At 43.8% G+C, this 19,815-nt stretch overlaps 2 protein-coding genes and 1 long non-coding RNA gene across 6 annotated transcripts in view; 1 reads left to right on the top strand and 2 right to left on the bottom strand.

Annotated features, from left to right (window-relative positions):
* LOC111956712 (PH domain leucine-rich repeat protein phosphatase 1-like) overlaps positions 1 to 8,147 on the bottom strand; it is a 71,875-nt gene extending 63,728 nt beyond the window's left edge. Inside the window, 1 exon segment of the mRNA XM_023977251.1 lies at positions 6,224 to 8,147. Coding sequence (XP_023833019.1) covers positions 6,224 to 7,832 — 1,609 coding nt within the window. The 5' untranslated portion in view covers positions 7,833 to 8,147.
* The window catches only part of LOC139023449 (uncharacterized), a 763,591-nt gene that overhangs the window by 655,763 nt on the left and 88,013 nt on the right, over positions 1 to 19,815 (top strand). The gene's annotated exons all lie outside the window — the stretch shown is intronic.
* The window catches only part of LOC111957132 (phosphatase and actin regulator 1-like), an 85,555-nt gene continuing 75,043 nt past the window's right edge, over positions 9,304 to 19,815 (bottom strand). For all 4 annotated transcript variants that reach the window (XM_070436640.1, XM_070436641.1, XM_070436638.1 and 1 more), the window contains exons 9-12: positions 19,250 to 19,311; positions 16,851 to 16,995; positions 13,689 to 13,761; positions 9,304 to 12,225 (exon numbers count right to left, since the gene is read on the bottom strand). In XM_070436640.1, coding sequence (XP_070292741.1) covers positions 12,210 to 12,225; positions 13,689 to 13,761; positions 16,851 to 16,995; positions 19,250 to 19,311 — 296 coding nt within the window. In that variant the 3' untranslated portion in view covers positions 9,304 to 12,209. The remainder of the gene's footprint in view (positions 12,226 to 13,688; positions 13,762 to 16,850; positions 16,996 to 19,249; positions 19,312 to 19,815) is intronic.

Genomic DNA, 19,815 nt, shown 5'->3' with positions numbered 1-19,815 from the left:
AGTGAGTGACTGAGTGACTGAGTGACTGACTGACGATGACTGAGTGATCTGGAGTGACTGACTGAGTGACTGAGTGAGTGAGTGAGTGAGTGAGTGAGTGAGTGAGTGAGTGAGTGAGTGAGAAGTGAGGGGGGGGGGGGGTGAGAGAAGCTTGAGCTGACATTACCCTAAATATCAAACTCCCTGTTTAAGAGACATTGAGTGAGAAACACATCTCAGACCCCCCCACGTGGAATGGCAACAAACTGAGTTGATCAGGGCCAGGGATGAGGGTGGCAGAGAGAGAGGGGGCCGATGGACAGTCGGGGATGGAGGGAGAATAAGAAAGCTGGTCTTGTGAGGGAGAGAAAGAGATATGGAGAGATAAATGCAATCTGTCAGATGGTCTGAGGGAGGAGGAGATGTGAGAAACGATAGCGAGAGGAGAGCGATGAGGACAGATTGAGGGAAAACATTGAGAGAGCTAGAGATGGAGGGAGGGGGAGAGAGGGTTCTACTGTATATTAGAATGAAAACAGAAATACTCCTATGGCTCTGCAGGCTGACACCACTATCCTAAAAGCATCTCACCACACACACACCCTCCCTACCCCCACACACCTCTTATGTAATAGTGTGTTTCTCCCATGAGGAGACAACACATTCTTTAAGTGCCCCCTTACACTTTTCCTCCGTTCCTTGGGTGCGCACACACACACACACAACACATTCGATTCAAGCCATGGAACGTGCAATATCCGATTAGAAAATGACATGACTCACCAATGGACTCTTTACGAGCACAACATTAGCTGCCAGCCAGGAGAGGAGATGAGGGTAGACAACCACCATTAGCTGCCAGCCAGGAGAGGAGATGAGGTAGACAACCACCATTAGCTGCCAGCCAGAGAGAGGAGATGAGGTAGACAACCCCATTAGCTGCCAGCCAGGAGAGGAGATGAGGGTAGACAACCACCATTAGCTGCCAGCCAGGAGAGGAGATGAGGGTAGACAACCACCATTAGCTGCCAGCCAGGAGAGGAGGGTAGACAACCACCATTAGGGGACTCGTTTTCACTATTGGTTGGCATTCATTTTGAAGTAACTTTCCATCTCCTTGACTACTAGAGAAACCTTGAGGACCTTGAATCTGATCAAGGTAAATCCCATTTAGGCATAACACTATCAAAATAATTACATTCAGTTGACCTCAGATCGCGCCTAGAGACAATGCACTGGAATTATAATTTTAATTGAGTTAAATTCCCTAACTACTACTGCATTCATCAAATACGGAGAGCTTCTAAAATTGTTGCCAAGACGACCAGTGAGCTCATTTCATGACAGACTGACCAGGTGAAACCTATGATCCTTTATTCATGTCACCTGTTTGAGTGTGAAGAACTGTAATGCTGGTGGGTTTTTCACACTCAACATTTTCCCATGTTTATCAAGAATGGTCCACTACCCAAAGGACATGCAGCTAACTTGGCAACTGTGGGAAKTATTGGCGTCAACATGGGCCAGCATCTCTGTGGAATGCTTTCGACACCTTGTAGAGTCCCTGCATCAACGAATTGAGGCTGTTCTGAGAGCAAAAGGGGGTGCAACTCAATATTAGGAAGGTGATCCTAATGCTATGTACACTCAGTGTACATACAAAAAGGTGACAGAAAGTGTTCTTCTGCCATTAGGTAAAATATTTGGAGAAGATTGATGTGCAAATGTGGGACCAATCTGGGGTGTTGAGTGAGAGACGAGAGGCTAAGTCAACTATGTGCTTAATGGCTGTCATCAGGACTGCTTCAGAGAACTTCAAGCTTCATTAATCCTTTAAACCCCTAGCTAGCTGCAGAGTTCTTAGTCACTACATCACCACCATATTCCTGCTCACTATCCAGCTATGTGACAATGGGACAACCAGATGTGACATTATATATTGTATTTTATTTAAATGTGTGTGGACTGTGGACAAACTAATCAAACTAACTAATGTAAGGTAAACGTTAGACATAAAATGGCCACGTATACGCAAATATCACAAACAGCATTTCCTATTTATCTCCTGAAAGCATCCACTCTCCTTTCTCACTGTGCTTTGTGTGTGTACAGGATCGCTTGGATTAGGATGGTAGATATCTCCGTTGTCATAAATTCCGCATGAGCAATGTATTCCCATGCTGCACCTGTCCGTCACGCCAAAGTACACATCATGACACATGGTGCCTCAAACACGTGTGACGCATTAACATTGCAAAACCTTACCGAACTCTTTACCTGAAGGAAGGGAAAAACTAAACTCTGTTCTCTCTTACCTGACTGTCTAGCTCACCTGTTGTAACCTACTCTCTGAAGTGGAGACAGCACAGCCAAAGCCTAAAAGTATGATAGGACAAGCAATGTATTGTGTGACACAGTAGTTCTTTTGAATAGGTCTACCCAACAACATAATAACAGTGAACCTGTTCACTCATGACTGCGTGACCATGCACGCCTCCAACTCAATCATCCAGTTTGCAGACAACACTACAGTTGTGGGCTTGATTACCAACAACGACGAGACAGACTGTATCACAGCCTGGTACGGCAACTGCACTGCCCTCAACCGCAAGGCTCTCCAGAAGGTAGTGCGGTGTGCACAATGCATCACCGGGGGCAACTACCTGCCACCTACCACCTACAGCACCCGATGTCACAGGAAGGCCAAAAAGATCATCAAGGACATCGACCACCCGAGCCACGGCTTGTTCACCCCGCTATCATCCAGAAGGCGAGGTCAGTACAGGTGCATCAAAGCTGGGACCGAGAGACTGAAAAACAGCTTCTATCTCAAGGCCATCAGACTGTTAAACAACCATCACTAACATAGAGGCTGCTGCCAACATACAGACTCAAATCTCTGGCCACTTAAATAAATGGATTTAATAAATGGTATCACTAATCACTTTAAATAATGCCACTTTATAATGTTTACCGCTTTTTATTAAGAAGCAAAGTGAACAGCATTCTTGTCATCAACATTGTTGCATGTGCTGCATTGACCATGTAGACYAGACAAGTGTCTCGTGGTCTAGGAACAACAACGCTCCTTGAGTGACAGGGCGAGGGGCTAGGTCTGTGTGGAAAGCGGTATGGAGAGATGACTCAAGTAGCGAAGAAACTATAAAAATGTACGGTACACATGGTGTATCACATTTAACAAACATTCAAAGACTGTTATTGAAGGTAAAGTAAAAACCCAAATCAGTCTGCGCTTCAATACCAGGTTATTGTAAAATGGGGTATAACGCTCAGCCCTAGATTAGGGCCTAATTTATTTATTTAAATCGACTGATTTCCTTATATGAACTGTAACTTAGTAAAATCTTTTAAATTGTTTCTTGTTGTGTTTATATTTTTGTTCAGTGTAGTATCTTCGTAGYGCAGACCCCATTTTCTTCCCCTTGGCAATCTCGCTGTATTTGCTAGCCTTTCAGGCCTATTCCTCCAGCAGACATATTTCACAACAGGTGTTGTTGAATGTACAAACATGAGACTGTCTGTGCTACAGGCCTAAAGAGCCATTAATGCAGAACTACAGAGATTAGATTGTGCGGCCTCTAACAGGAAGTCCAGTAGACTCCACTCACTCACACACCACACCAACTCTTATCTTCACTATCTGAGAGGAACGGTCACTCAGTCAGTTGAATATGTGACAGTAGCAGTATGGTGAGGTAGTATCCCCCTCTAACCCTGTAACCTCTCCCCCTCCCTCCTCCCCTTTCACTTCCTCCCCAGTAGACATGCCTGACATTCTAGAGGAGCCAGTGTACATTCCTCACATGCCTCCACCGTATCAGAGAGGGGGCGTGGTGGGAGTGCCTCACACAAGGGCATATGGGCGGTTCGGTTTTAACTTCCTTGTTGACTGCTGTCGCTGCTGTGTGAAAGACAGGGACCTGCGTGTTGGGCAGTGAACCAGGGGGGTGAGAAGAGGGTCACACAGGACCTGAGGAGGCCCGAGGAGGGCTCAGGTGACCAGAGTTAAGCCGGCTCATGTGGGACAGGGAGGGAGGGAGGTGTTAGATGTCTGGCCCGGCCCCTGGAGGTGGAGGATCAAAGCTACCGTACTGTAATGGCTGTCACTGCTGGTTGGTTGACTGGCTGGCTTGACTCAGCTGACTGCACATGTATGCCCCACTGGTAGGCTGCAGGCCGATTGTTAACCACAAATATCACACACACACACACAGCCCACACACACACACACACACACACACACACACACACACACACAACACACACACACACACACACACACACACACAAACACACCACACACACACACTCTGTGAACAAAACCACACACTCACACACATTCAGCCTATCATATAAAACCATCTAAATGAACTAGTATCCACTCAAGCCACTGTGGCCCTTTGAAACAGACAAAATAATTATGGGCCTGGCACATGTGACCGTGAATGGGACAGCAACAACCACGTGGCCATTTTCAGTTTCACATCGACCTCTGCAACAATAGGCTCTCTCAGTCAGGGCAGGACAGGCGTTTGGGGAGAGTGTGTGTGTTTTGGCCTCTGCTCATGTGCAGTACCAGGTTCCTAAATGAAAAAGCTCACCTTCACATTACCAAGACCTTCATGACCCTGGAGAACATTGTAGAAACTTCTCTCTCCCCCCAGCTAAAGCAGAAGCGGTGGTGGTGGGGTATCAGCGGTGAGTGAATAGAAAGAGCTTCCTGCTCTCTGATGGAGCTGAGGCTGAGACTGGGGCACACAAACCCAGCTTGGAAGGCAGTTAGTGTGACAGTCCAGAAGACAGGGTGCCTGGAGGACAGGGCCTGTGCAGCATCTAAATGACCACAAATCACTGAATTCTTCCACATAGCTGGGGTTTTACGCTCCCCCCTCCCATCCCTCTCTCAACCCATCCATCCCCCTATCCCTCACTCTCTCTCTCCCTCCCTCCATCCATCCACCCACGCATTCAAGCCTTTCATTACGATGATAATGGGCCAAAAGCCGGAACAGGGCCCATGTCTGGGTGCCATAAGTTCAGCGCTGGCTTTGTGGCCATGTCATGCGTGTCCATGGGAGCGGAGCGTGCTGCCACGGTTCAACAAAGACGGAAGGAGGGAAAAAAACAACCACAGTAAAAATCCTACTGCCTTCAGCAGGGCAACTTTGACCAAAGCGTAACTCTCAAACAACCTTATGCCAGCATACACACAGTCAGGCCTGGTCTGCAAGCCTGGACACCATAGGGGACAGGTGTTCAAAATGTGTGTGAGCTATACACTATGGTAATATTGGATAGGCAGTTATTGTGTGGTATAATTATTCAGTTCCCACTTACCTTGCCAATACTTGTGCCCAGGAGCCTTATATCTGCCCATCTTTACCCTCCTGCATTGAGTATGGACTGTTCTACTCACTCACCTTGCYTGTCAAAGTTCACAGCTAATGACAACAGGAAGGAGTGGGCCTGTTATTCCACCTGCATGGCATTATTACAGAGGAAATTAAAATGTTTCTACCAATGGTGTATATACACCCTGGATGTATGATATGTAATGGCCAATGTAAGGCTTTGATGCCACTGGTCAGCCATATTGGCAGTCCCCAGAAAAAGCAGTCCTCCACAAGAATGAATGGAATTTCAATTAAATATTTCAAGGACTTTATGTTTAGCTCACAATATGATTTAAAAGTATGTATTAAGGTGTCTAACAGAATAAATGTGGCAAAAACGAATGTAGACATGAATAAATGCATTTCTATAGCTTCCAAAATATGTTTTACAATGGTGGGGGAGTGCCAAGAGGGAGGCATGGAAGTGTTTGGTTAATGATCTATCCCTTAGGCAAGGGTTGTCATGTTTTACTCTGTTATTACAATGATATAGCATCTATACCATGTAGGCTAATGCCATTCCCCCAATACAAATAGAGTTGGTAGGCTTAGGAATGGCATGTAGGGTGGTCTACACCAATACAAAAGTGTAGGAGCAACAGTTAACCTCAAATGCATTTTCATTCAACCACCAAATGGCGCAAAACGTACACATGCATGATATAGCAAATCGCGCGCAATGATAAACAAGTTAAATTGTTTATCATTCTTACCAACTTCAAGAGTAGCTTGGGCCCATTAATCTATCTGACATGTCAACATCAGGTCTGTTGTAATAACATTCAAACATATTGCACACCTCAACAGTAATGTAACAAGTGGCTTTTTACCTGCGTAAAACCGTAACAGGGAGCCAATCTCGGTGTTCGTCCCTTCCTCCTGCACGCGCCACGGATCCTTAAATCCCAGTTTAAAGAGAAAGTCATTCTGGATCTGGAGAGGCCTCTCGTCTTGCCCGAGCCTCCTGACAGCGTCACCGTGGAGCTGAACGTAAAGTGTGGGGCTCGTGTCACCTGCTGCGTCTCTATCCTCATCAGCCTCTGCCGAACCTATTTTCAAAGCACGCTGGCCATTGTCAGGGTCTTGGATGTCGGGCCTATTACCTGTCGAATAGACCCGGGACAATGAGCTACCGCTACTACTGGGTGGCAGCCTGCTTAGACCGAGTCTGTTACCTGCTCCCGTATCCTCTGTCAAGTCGTTTAAATGCCCACCGTTGCTAAACGTGTAGTTGGCAGAGACTGTGTTGCCATTCGGGAGAATAGGGTCAATGCTTGTGGTAGGACAGTCGAGCTCCAGTTCATCTGAGGAGCTGCCATAGGTGTCGTGGCCCCCCGTGGCGCTGTCAAAACTAGGGCTCAGGATGGATGCGTCTGTGCCCAGGATCATGTCGTCGCTGAGGGAGTCCCGGTGCTCACTGAGCCGAGCCCCCGAGATGCTGAGGTCATCGAATGCGCTGCTGCTCTCCACGTCCGAACCAGAATTGAGCCCGTAGTTGTCCACTCCGTTCAGCCGCTGTTCTGGATCCTCCTCGTTAGGAGTATCCAGGTTAGAATTAGAATTTTGATCCGACAACGAGTGAGTTATATTATCTTTTGAATCTGAGTCCGGACTCAAAAGTTTTTCATCCTGTTGCTTTTGCAGCTCATAGGCGTTCTCCATAAGCAGTAGTCTCAACCCGTCACTTGGCTTGTCTGATAGGCCGCCCCTGAATTCTGGGGATCCCGAATGGTTGCATTTGATATTAACGTTACCGTCTTCAATAAGTTTGCACTGACTGTCATATAGATACTTCACGTTACAGTTTCCGTTTTGATCAGTCTTTAGGTTGTCTTTACAAAATATACGCAATACAGAGCTCGACTTACTGAGTTTGCTCATACGGAGCGCCATGTCGCCGGCGGTGGTATCGATCGTGCACAGCACCGGCCTAGGATATGACGGCGAGGTGAGTTTGTCGTGGACATGTATGGATCCCCTGTGAAGATCCACTCGCACCCACTCTCTATCTGAAGGCTGCAGTTGCATGTTCTGCCGATGCCTCAGCAACGTCTTCCTATCCAGACTCCGAGTATGCAGAGACGCAGAGGAGAGGGTCGAGTTCATCTTGGCGCCGCAGGCGGCAGTGACAGCCGATGTGGTTGCAGCGGAGAGGTTCCTCTTTAGCCTCCTCCGTCTCAACAGGAGCGAGTTGGAGTTACTGGATAAACTCCGGCCATTCGTAGATGTGCTTCCATTACTTTTATTCGAAGCACTAGAACCCACTGCAGCCTGAGAGGGATTGTTCCCATTTCTAATATCTAAACGAGAGGCCGTCAAATGTACACCACCATCATCCACTGGCGTCCACTGGGCGACAGACAGTCCGCTAGGCTTCTTAAACTTAGTTGCAGTTCTATCTGCCAAGCCTTCGTCAACGACAGCCCGCGCACTTTCCATTTTACAAAATGAAAAGTACACTAGATATCTGTGCGTACGTGGCTTAACATCAGCCTTCTACATTAAAAAAGCGCGACAATAGGAACACAATACAATAAATGTCCGCCGGTTGGGTGGTGTACTYATCCCACTATTCATTCCCTTCTTTGCCTCCGCGCTCCAGTTGGAATCTCCCCCGCGTTCCCGAAAACATTTCAGAGGAAATCCGCTAAAAACAGGTCGGACTCGGAGTGAGAGATCCGTACAAGGGCGGAGACGTGACTGTGTGTCTCATTTAGACCAAAATACTATGGCAGAATATGAAATTAATGTCGGCCGACCTCTTACGCAAATACTGTACGATACATATTCATGAGATGACAAGATGTGGGAACAACCTTGTATTGCCTTGTGGGAAATGTACTTCAATGTAAGGACATCTACAATCTTTCATGTTGAAATACTGAAGTAAAAACTACATTTCCCAAATAAAGGGCATACCCACAGCAGACAGAAGGGGGCAAGGTTCAGAATGATGTAAATAGATATGTAACACAGAAATACAACTCCCTGTTATTTGGTAGAGAGCCTTATCAGTTCTATGCACATAGATACATTTCTATATGCAACGACCTTTACGCACCGCCCACGTTTTATGCTCGGCCCCTTCTGAGGAATACCCCTCTCGTTGCCTAGTTTTGATAAATGGGATTCAACCTTCTGACTACGCAGGCAAATTACTGTACCTGTGAAATATGCTTGATGCGACTGACAAGTTTAAAACCATTCTATATCAAAATGGGAGACAGAACATGTTTTTCCCCCACAGCATTAATATTAAATACCCCACTTATTTGTCAGCTGTTTTAAGCCAATTTATTTTATGATATGTGCGTGCTTGCATTAAATAGCATGGGGAAATAACGTTCGAGTCTACTCGACCAGTAACGACGAGGGTGAAATAACTTGAGTGGAGCACCATCTCATCAGGACGCCATTTCACAAGGCCACGCCGAATATCTGTCCYCAGTGATATTATATTGTCCTCTTCCACCACCTAGTGGTGTTCCAGCTCTAATTAGTGTCAATCCTGGTCCCGGGGAACGCAGGTTTTAGCTCCATCCCAGGACTTATTTCTCATTATATTGATGTCATTGAATTTCTCATTTAGTACACTGTACAGTCGACACGGTCCCTAATGGTAATCCATAACCCATCATCACTGTGTTAGTAGGCTACAGTGTTAAAACAAGGCTAATAAAAAATAAAACAGTTGCATTTACTTGAGTTAAGCACTTGGCTCCTATAACGAGCATAGGCCGTTGAAAAATGTCTTTCATCCTTCTGTGATCGGGGCAAGTTCTTATCGATCACACCAGTGCTGCCTGCTGTCATTTCTGCTTGGATGTCTTTCGTCCAACAGTTTGAATCCTGGAATTGGGTACAAATGGAGTTTGACTGGATCACTGAAATAATTGACACCTGTGAAGAATGATTGCTGGGAAAATCCTTTTAATAAGATTTCTTGGACATAAACAAATCAGTCTACCCGTTACATGCATTGTCTACCTGTGCAAAGTGAAGATCTGACATAGGGTAGGCCATTGGAGAATCCTGTACATAGGTTTTACTATACATTACTACTCAGATTATTCTGTATAATGAAAAGTGCTTTACAAATGTAATAAATTGTCAAAATTGACTTTTTAGTTGGATGAAAATATGTTGACGTGCTTGGAACAGTTATTGGATCTATGAAACCCCAAAACACCAACAAGTGGTATATCCAGACTATTTGGGATGAGAGAGTGAGCTTCCCTGAACTCGTAAAGCAAAGGAATAACCCATAGAATTACATGGTGATTCATTGGAGCTCTGTGGGATAACCTCTTTATGATAGACCGATGAGGTTGTGGTGGTCAACATAAAGATCCAAAAGCATAACTGACACAAACACAAAAGGAAAGCCAAAGTAGTAAGGCAGTATTTTACTCTAAATCACATTAGCTACAATTCCTGGGCAGCCATAAAGACCCAATAGCTGATGTCAATATTGCCATGGTTTGAGAAAACGTGTCTTATAAATGATAGTGAACAGAATGCAAAAGACATAATGACGTTTAATAGAGAGACAGACAAKGCGGTCATTCACATTGTAAATGGAAAGGAATCCCTATTTCCACAATAAATAAAATCACTTTCAAATTAAATTCTCAACAAGTACATGTAACAAAAGTTCATGACTGAATTCATATTCCTCAATTCCAACATGACACCATCCTCATACTATGCTCTGTGGTTAAGTGGTCTGTCAAAAGACAGAGAGGAGCCCCCTCAAGATGTTGATCAAAGCGTTAGGATTCTATACAATGCCCAAAACGGTTTGAGGCAAACATGATGACGTGGTTGTCATGATGCTGGAATCAACAAGGATGCTGATTCGAGCAGAAAACATGACCCCATCATCTCTTGAAAATCTACTGATTTAAGTTGTTCCAATGAAATTATGAAAAACAAACAGGGACATTGGGAAAGAGAATAACCTGTGTAATACATGAAGCAATAAGTAATATGTGGAGAATAAACTAACATTTTATATAATATAATGACCCATGTTTACCTGATAACCAAACATATGTGCAATACCTTCTATGTTCCGAAATGTTTTCGTAAATTTCATTGGGCCTCAACTACAAAGACGTTAAAAATGACAGAGGATGTCTTTTTGTTGTGCATTTTCCAAATACATTAATACCTTAGGTGGCCAATCAGGCCCTTCCCCATATCTAATCTACATCTTATGACAAGCAAACATTTTCATATTTCAACTATAAGAGTAATGCGTAGCATTTTAAAACAACTCAAAACAGTGGCCAATAGGATTTCAATCCCGATATTCCCATTGGGGCCTTGCCATTTTAGGAAACAACAAAAAAATAAATGGAGAGGAACATTTACAAGGAAACTAAAAAAGATTTTCATACAGTTTGCCAAGCAGCAGAAAGAATATTGCTTGTTCTTAAATATACAGAAAAGACTGAAAAATAAATAGAGTGCAGTGCACTCACGTCAGCAGAGTTCATTAAACATAAGACTGCAAAATGAGAAAAGCTTAATTGTCAACAGTAAAAAGCATAAAGTATCCTTGGATGGCGAGCCACATGTACATCCTAAATGGAACCCTATTCCCTATGTAGTACACTACTTTTAACCAGGGCCCATATGTGTCTCTGGTCAAAAGTAGTGTACTATATAGAAAACAGGATGCGATTTGGGACACAAAATAGCTCTTCTCTGAAGGAGTCTATATTCAAACATCAGAGACCTGTGACATCCCCTAAAGCCACATAACCCACAGTTTAAAATCAAAGTGCCACTTTTAAAAATAAAAATGATATAAAAAGCTATTCAACCTTAACACATACAGTCAGTGCATTATCTGCCAGCTACATTTTTCATTAAGGTTACCCTTTCATCCTTTCAGGATCCCGACATGAGACAGTATTGAAGCGTGATTCTATTTAAAATGTTACTTCATACCTCTGTATAAACACAATGTATATTTAGAGAGTGTAAACAAAACATTGTCTGCACTCTCAAATTCACAGTTAGCAATAGATATCAACATTGTCGGTACAGTGGGAACTGAACTGACCACCATGGGGAGAAGTAGAGGTGGGATTGCATGGTCATGACAGGGTGAATCCCAGAGGGCGCTATGACCTAAGGAGAGAGCACAGAGGGAAAATATTGCACATAATTCTGAAATGTTTTATGGACCAGACCCCTCACTTCGTTTTCTCTTTAACCATTCAAACACTGTAGATGAATCCACAAACAGCACTAGGTTCATCTTAACAGACCAAGGATAACATTCTCCAAGTGGTTGAAGTCCATCTCTCGCAACGTCCATGGGTAGAGGGAGTAAAAATGTCCTTCCTGATTGAGTGAGGATGTGGAGGCTCCTTCCACCAATAGTGACAAGCCAATGATGAGACAGTGACAAGGGCGGGGCATAGGTACCTGGTAACCATGACAGCCAGTCAATGGAGTAGAGACGGCAGGTGTCCAATCCCAACCAGCCCATCCCACTATCATCATCATCCCCAAAGCACTGAGCGCCTTCCTGAGAGCTCAGCACTAAGGTGTGGGACGAACTCGTCAGTCAGTTACATTGAGAAAATTGTGGGAGTTGGGGGGGCTACTAAAGGTGTCCAACTACTGTTTGTCTCTGGAGGGGAAGGTACCGACCGACTGTGTAGCAGGGTATTGAAAAGGCATTTCAAATCAGAAGAAGACATGGCCTTATTGTAGAAATGTGCACCATTTACTGTCTAGCACTTATGGTTCTCAGTGAAGGAAAACAGACAGGCTGGCGTTCCTATAGACAGTGATGGTCTACGGCCTGTGAAACCTGAGGGAGAAAAATTCTGTCATTTGTACAAATTCTAAAGGTCACATATTGCAATTCCCTTATTTTAGGGTACTGTAAAAGGTATGACATATACATACATGCATACAGTGCCTCAAATCTAAACACAATACATCATAATGACAAAGCAAAAAACAGGTTTACAGATTTTTTGGCAATTAAAAATGAAATGAAACTGAAATATCACATTTACATAAGTATTCAGTGCCTTCACTCAGAAATTTGTTGAAGCAGCTTTGGCAGCGATTACAGCATTGAGTCTTAATTATGATGCTACAAGCTTGGCACACCTGTATTTGGAGTTTCTCCCATTCTACTCCGCAGATCCTCTCAAGCTCTGTCAGGGTGGATGGGGAGTGTCGCTGCACAGTTATTTTCAGGTCTCTCCAGAGATGTTCGATCGGGTTCAAGTCCGKGCTCTGGATGGTCCCCTCAAGGACATTGAGACTTGTCCCAAAGTCAAGACAGTTGTCTTGACTGTGTGCTTAGGGCCGTTGTCCTGTTGGAAGGTGAACCTTCACTCCCAGTCTGAGGCCCTGAGCGCTCTGGAGCAGATTTTCATCAAGGAGCTCTCTGTACTTTGCTCCGTTCATCTTCCCTTGATTCTGACTAGTCTCCCAGTCCCTGCTGCTGAGAAGAGACTTCCGTCTGGCCACTACCATAAAGGCATAATTGGTAGAATGCTGCAGAGATGGKWKWMCYTYYSRRARGKWMWMCCAACTCCACAGAGGAACTGTCAGAGTGACCATCGGGTTCTTGGTCACTTCCCTGACCAAGGCCCTCTCCCTCGATTGCTCAGTTTGGCCGGGCGACCAGCTCTAGGAAGAGTTCTTGGTGGCTCCAAACTTCTTCCATTTAAGAATGATGGAGGCCACTGTGTTCTTGGGGACCGTCAATACTGCTGGCATTTTTTAGTACCCTTCCCCAGATTTGTGCCTCGACACAATCCTGTCTCGGAGCCCTTTGGACAATTCCTTTGACCTCATGGCTTGGTTTTTGCTCTGACATGTACTGTCAACTATGGGACCTTATTTAGACAGGTGTGTGCCTTTCCAAATCATGTCCAATCAATTGAATTTACCACAGGTGGATTCCAATCAAGTTGTATAAACATCTCAAGGATGATCAATGGAAACAGGATGCACCCGAGCTCAAGGTAACGTTTTTTTATTTTGAATAAATTTGCAAAAAATTCTAAAAATCTGTTTTTGCTTTGTCCTTATGGGATAATGTGTAGATTGATGAGGGGAAAACATATTTAAAATCAATTTTAGAATAACGCTGTAACGTAACAAAAAAAAGGGGTCTGAATACTTTCCAGATGCACAGTACATATCAAGTATTTAAAGGTTTGTAATGAAATTGCTTTTCACCATGCCATTCGGGGATGTATTCATGCATACAAATAAATACCATTAAAAACATGCTAATGCACAGGTCTTTACCTGGTTAAATGGCGACTTGACTCATGCACTTCCATTTCATGGCTCTTGAAATCGTTGAGTTCCTTCCGTATGGCTGCCTGTGAAGGACAAACAGGTTGCAAGGGGAACAAAGGGTTAGTGCTCAGACAAATAGAAAGTCACTCAGTCTTGCTCAGACTCCTTTTAAATGCATAATTTACTCTCATCTTAAGGTCAAGAGTGAATAAACTAAATTCTCTCCATTAAAACACACTTCTTCCTTGGTCTCCATCTTTTTCCCTCCCGCTGGTTTGAGGGAGCAACAAAGAACCTTCAATAATCTCCACCCTGCTGCTCATTGCTCAGTCTTGTACTCAAGGTAGCACCTCATTTGTGCACCATGTTAAATCAGTATCGCAACATTCACAAGGGTTGTGTGCTTAGAAAAACATTACATTTAAGCCTGTACAAAATAATGAAATGCATCCTCTCGTACCTCCCCCTTCTTTGCACCATTTGGGATAACAGCACCGGAAGCAACCTTTTGTGGTGSTTGTATTGTACAACAAAGACAGTTTCTTAAAACAAAATTGTGTACAAGCACATCTGATTAGATGCAATGTATTCTTTAAATGATCCCATCCCCAAAAAAGACTTCTTCTAGGAACAAAATGTGGTGGCTCAGTCAGGTCTAAGATAATCCCCCTGACATGTTCTGACACAGGCTGGTGATGTCACAGACAAGTCTAATTAGCAGGATGACACAGGGGAACGTCTCATCGCCTGAACAGGACGATGCTACTGGACTGAAAACAGGAATACAAAAGCCCTGACCTCTGGTAGACGGCAGGAACAAATCTAATGTTATCGGAGCATGTGCAGTTAGTGGAGGCTGAGGGATTCCGAGGTGCCGCCTGTCTGTCCCTTCATTATTATCTTATGTAATAAGGAATGTTGTGTAACTAGCTGCCGTGCTTTTGCACCTTAACGGTCCCCAGGTGTTGACCCCGTATGCTCGGATTCCACCGGTACCGCCAACGTCATCGGGATGACAGAGGAGAAAAAGGAGAGTCGCTCTTCTAAGTATACACAGTCCATTAAAAGTCAGAACCATGTTCTGACGGCCGGGAGGATCGCTTGGGGGTGTTTACTCTCGAGCGGTAAACAAAGGGGGGGGGGGAGAGAAATCATCTGAACTAATAAACAGCAGCCTGGAAGTGCTGTAGGAGAGGAAATCTCCTGGCATTATACTTCTTTGAGCTCTGAACTGAAGGGTGGAGATTGATTGATCCAGGGCAATCTGCAGAGGGGCTGCTACCACGGCTGCCAATGTTGTTACTGCTATAACAGCAGAGGGGAAGTACAACAATACAGACCAACAGACTTTCGACCTTTGAGTTGGGCTGGGGAAAATCTAAATGATAATAGATATGCGAGGTCAAGTCGCTCATGTACTCCCCAGGGCTGTGTCTATGTACAATAGGATAACAAGATTCTCTGCAGCATAAACCAACTTCAAAGAAGCTAATACCATACCTCATACCAGTATACACAACCTCAAAGGCCATTTGATGCTAAATGACACCACTTGACAAAATACTAAATAAATAGTGGGAAGAAAAAGTATGTGAACCCTTTAGAATTACCTGGATTTCTGCATAAATTGGTCATAAAATGTTCTGATCTTCATCAAAGTAACAACAATAGACAAACACATTCTGCTTAAACGAATAACAAACAATAATATGTTTTCATGTCTTTATTGAAAACACCGCGTAAACATTCACAGTGCAGGTTGGAAAAAGTATGTGAACCCTTAGATTTAATAACAGGTTGACCCTGTATGTGACCCTGCAACAATAACCTCAACCAAACGTTTCCTGTAGTTGCGGATCAGACCTGCACAACGGTCAGGAGGAATTTTGGGCCATTCCTCTTTACAAAACTGTTTAAGTTCCACAATATTCTTGGGATGTCTGGTGTGAACTACTCGAGGTCATGCCACAGCATCTCAAAATCGGGTTGAGGTCAGGACTGACGGCCACTCCAGAAGGTGGATTTTCTTCTGTTCTTGATGTCCTTGTGTATTTTCGTTTGTTGCATCACCTAACTTCTGTTGAGCTTCAATTGGCGGACAGATAGCCTTACATTCTCCTGCAAAATGTCTTGATAAACTGAATTTTTCCATCGATGATAGCAAGCTGTCCAGGCCCTAAGCAGCCCCAAACCATTATGCTCCCTCCACCATAGTTTACAGTTGGGATGAGGTTGGTGTGCTGTGCCTTTTTTTCTCCACACAGTGCTGTGTTCCTTCCAAACACCACAACTTTAGTTGTTTCATCTGTCCACAGAATATTTTGCCAGTAGCGCCTTGGAACATCCAGGTGCTCTTTTGCGAACTTCAGATGTGCAGCAATGTTTTTTTTTGACAGCAGTAGCTTCTTCCATGGTGTCCTCCCATGAACACCATTCTTGTTTAGTGTTTTACGTATTGTAGACTCATAAACAGAGATGTTAGCATCTTCCAGAGATTTCTGTAAGTCTTTAGCTGACACTCTAGGATTCTTCTTAACCTCATTGAGCATTCTGCGCTGTGCTCTTGCAGTCATCTTTGCAGGATGGCCACTCCTAGGGAGAGTAGCAACAGTGCTGAAATTTCACAATTTACAGACTGACTTTGAGATACTTTTGTAACCCTTTCCAGCTTTATGCAAGGAAACAATTCTTAATCTTAGGTTTTCTGAGATCTATTTTGTTCGAGGCATGGTTCACATCAGGCAATGCTTCTTGTGAATAGCAAACGCAAACTTTTGTGAGTGTTTAGGGGGAAGAGCAGCTCTAACCAAAATCTCCAAACTCATCTCAGTGATTCAACTCCAGGTTAGTTGACTCCAATTAGGGGTTCACATACTTTTTCCAACATACACTGTRAATGTTTAAATTATGTATTCAATATAGACAAGAAAAATACAACAATTTGTGTGTTATTAGTTTAAGCACACTGTGTTTGTCTATTGCTGTCTTAGATGAAAATCAAATTGTATGTCAAATTTATGCAGAAATCCAGGTAATTCCAAAGGGTTTACATTTCTTCTTGCTACTGTATGTCTCAAAAGTGATACATTTAGCATTTCCACAAGGATATAGAAATGATCACTAAAACGCTACATGTATCTCCTTTTACCCACTCATCCCCACCACTACGTGCCTTGTCGGCTGCCGTGAGGCGGGTCCAGGGTTTGTCTGCCCGTCTGTCGTGTTCCGGGGCATCGGACACCTCTACGTAGTCACTGAAGCGGATCAGGATCTTAGCCTGTCTCAGCTCCTCCACCGTAGGCCTCTGGCTCAGCTGGAACAAGAGAGAGGAACAGAGTGTTGTGGATTATTTGTCTATGGTCTATACTCATCACGTTTGGTATCACAGAGCAAAGGACGCAACATTAACCCTAAGACTGGAAAAGACAGCATTATCAACCGTTACAGAGGAAGTTTATCAGGCCTGAAAGCTAGTTTGCTGAAGGTCCCTCCAACGTCTTTATGAAGCAGCTATACTGTACTCCACATGATAGACTAGTGTGTTGGGATGAGTAGACTGTACAGAGCAAAGACCACTATATCAAATCAAAGTTTGTCACGTGCGCCAAATACAACAGGTAGACCTTACAGTGAAATGATTACCTTTACCCAGGAGGAGACTTAAGGCCTGAAGGCTAATCCACTGAAGGGAACCTAAACATCTATACAGCCTGGTTTCTGAAGCCACTCAGTTGCACTGCAAGTTATTGATCCAACGTATTCATTTGATACATGCCATTGCACCAGATATAGCTAGATAGCACATTTTCATCTGTAGTCCCTGGTCAGAAAACAAACCAACATCAATACAATACAAATTCAAAATAAAACTAGTGATTTTGGTTTGACTTTAGTAAATAAATACTACAGTCCCAAGCAACACTAACATACCTGCATCTGGGAGTGATAAAGGGCTTCTTGTTTACTAAGAAATGTATGACTACTTGTATGAGGGCATCGTTAGGGTTTGTTCACAAATGCCAGTGCCAAGGACACTGAGGACACTACCGTCCCCTGGGATGACCTGGGATATGTAGTGCTGTGACTACCACTGATTTTACACCTTGCTCTCCTCTCACCCAGAGTGAGTAACTGTTGTGCTGTTCGTTTTGCTGTGTGAACAGTCTGTCCTGTCCAACACCTTAAAGAACAACTGTGAGCCTTTGCGGTTAGCACGCTGTTTACCCATAGGGGTTATGTAGTCTTTTTTTAAAGCTATTTTTGTAGTCAGGATGGAATTGGAAGTTTAAAAATATATATATTTTATTTAACCAGGCAAGTCAGTTAAGAACAAATTATTATTTACAATGACGGCCTACCAAAAGGCCTCCTGCGGTGACTACCAAAACACACATCACGACACCACAATACTACATAAAGAGAGACCTAAGACAACAATATAGCATGGCAGCAACACCACATGACAACACAGCATGGTAGCAGCACAAAACATGGTACAAACATTATTGGGCACAGACAACAGCACAAAGGGCAAGAAGGTAGAGACAACAATACATCACGCAAAGCAACCACAACTGTCAGTAAGAGTGTCCATGATTGAGGCTTTGAATGAAGAGATGCAGATAAAACTGGAAAGAGGAGCGACCCAGGGATGTGTGTGCTTCATAAAGAGGGTTTCATAAATAAGCATCAACCAGTGGGTCTTGCGACAGGTATACAGAGATGACCAGTTTACAGCGGAGTATAGAGTTCAGTGATGCGTCCTATAAAGTGGTAAAGAACATCTAGTCGCTCGAGAGCACCCTTACCTGCCGATCTATAAATTAAGTCTCCATAATCTTGCATGGGTAGGATGGTCATCTGAATCAGGGTTAGTTTGGTAGCTGGGGTGGAAGAGGAGCGATTACGATAGAGGAAACCAAGTCTAGATTGAACCTTGGCCTGCAGCTTTGATATGTGCTGAGAGAAGGACAGGGTACCATCTAGCCATACTCCCAAGTATTTGTATGAGGTGACTACTTCAAGCTTTAAACCCTCAGAGGTAGTAATCACACCATTCTTCTTACAAAACCATATGACCTTTGTTTTGGAGGTGTTCAGAACAAGGTTAAGGGTATAGAAAGCTTGTTGGACATTAAGAAAGATTTATTCTAAAGTGTTTAACACAAAATCCAGGGAGGGGCCAGCTGAGTATAAGACTGTATCATCTGCAAGTAAATGGATAAGAGAGCTTCCTACTACCTGAGCTATGTTGTTGATGTAAATTGAGAAGAGTGTGGTGCATAGGATCAAGCCTTGGGGTACTCCTTTGGTGACAGGCAGTGGCTGAGACAGCAATGTTCTGATTTATACACTGCACTCTTTGAGAGAGGTAGTTAGCAAACTAGGCCAAAGACCCCTCAGAGACACCAATACTCCTTAGCCGGCCCACAAGAATGGAATGACCTAGGCAATACAAATAGCAGCACAACATCGTTTGGAATCAAGGGCAATGGTGACATCATTTAGGACCTTAAAGGTTGCAGTGACACAGCTCCTACTTTTTGGAAGCCCCTCTCCTGCCTTACCTTTCGAGTTAATCTGCGTTTTATTTCCCTCTTCTCCTCCAACTCCTCCTGTTCATTGAGCGCTGTGGGAAACACAAGGGGTCAGAGGTTATACCGTGTTTCAGGGCACACATGAGTGCGCTGCGCTGCTTAGGAAACGTTTTCCCACTACTGGAAGGAGAAAAACACCTCATTTATATAATGTAGTGGATTAAAATGCAGCACAGAAACATACTTAATATTCCACGTCGCTGAATATCTCAAAGCCTTAAATGGTTTATCATCATCATCACATGTTTGTAATGTAGGACTATTTGCATTGCAGAAACAGAAGGGAAATTGTCTCTCTCTATCCCCCATTCCCACATGGCTAGTTCTTCCACATTCATTCACATGGGGTTGGTTGGCTGGTGTATGTTACATTAAAATAAAATGCTTCTAGGGAACAAATTAGAATATTCAGACCCAGTTTTGCTCAGAAGAAATACTCCCGTTTCACTAGAGATTACTCTTAGCCTTTTCCATGGACACCCTCYAAACTAATGATCAGATAAGCACCCTCCAGCTTTAGAGTGAAGAAGTTCAAA

The sequence above is a fragment of the Salvelinus sp. IW2-2015 genome, linkage group LG32 (genome assembly GCF_002910315.2).
Source record: "Salvelinus sp. IW2-2015 linkage group LG32, ASM291031v2, whole genome shotgun sequence".
In the NCBI taxonomy this organism is placed as follows: domain Eukaryota; kingdom Metazoa; phylum Chordata; class Actinopteri; order Salmoniformes; family Salmonidae; genus Salvelinus; species Salvelinus sp. IW2-2015.
This window is presented reverse-complemented; position numbering and strand designations above follow the sequence as displayed.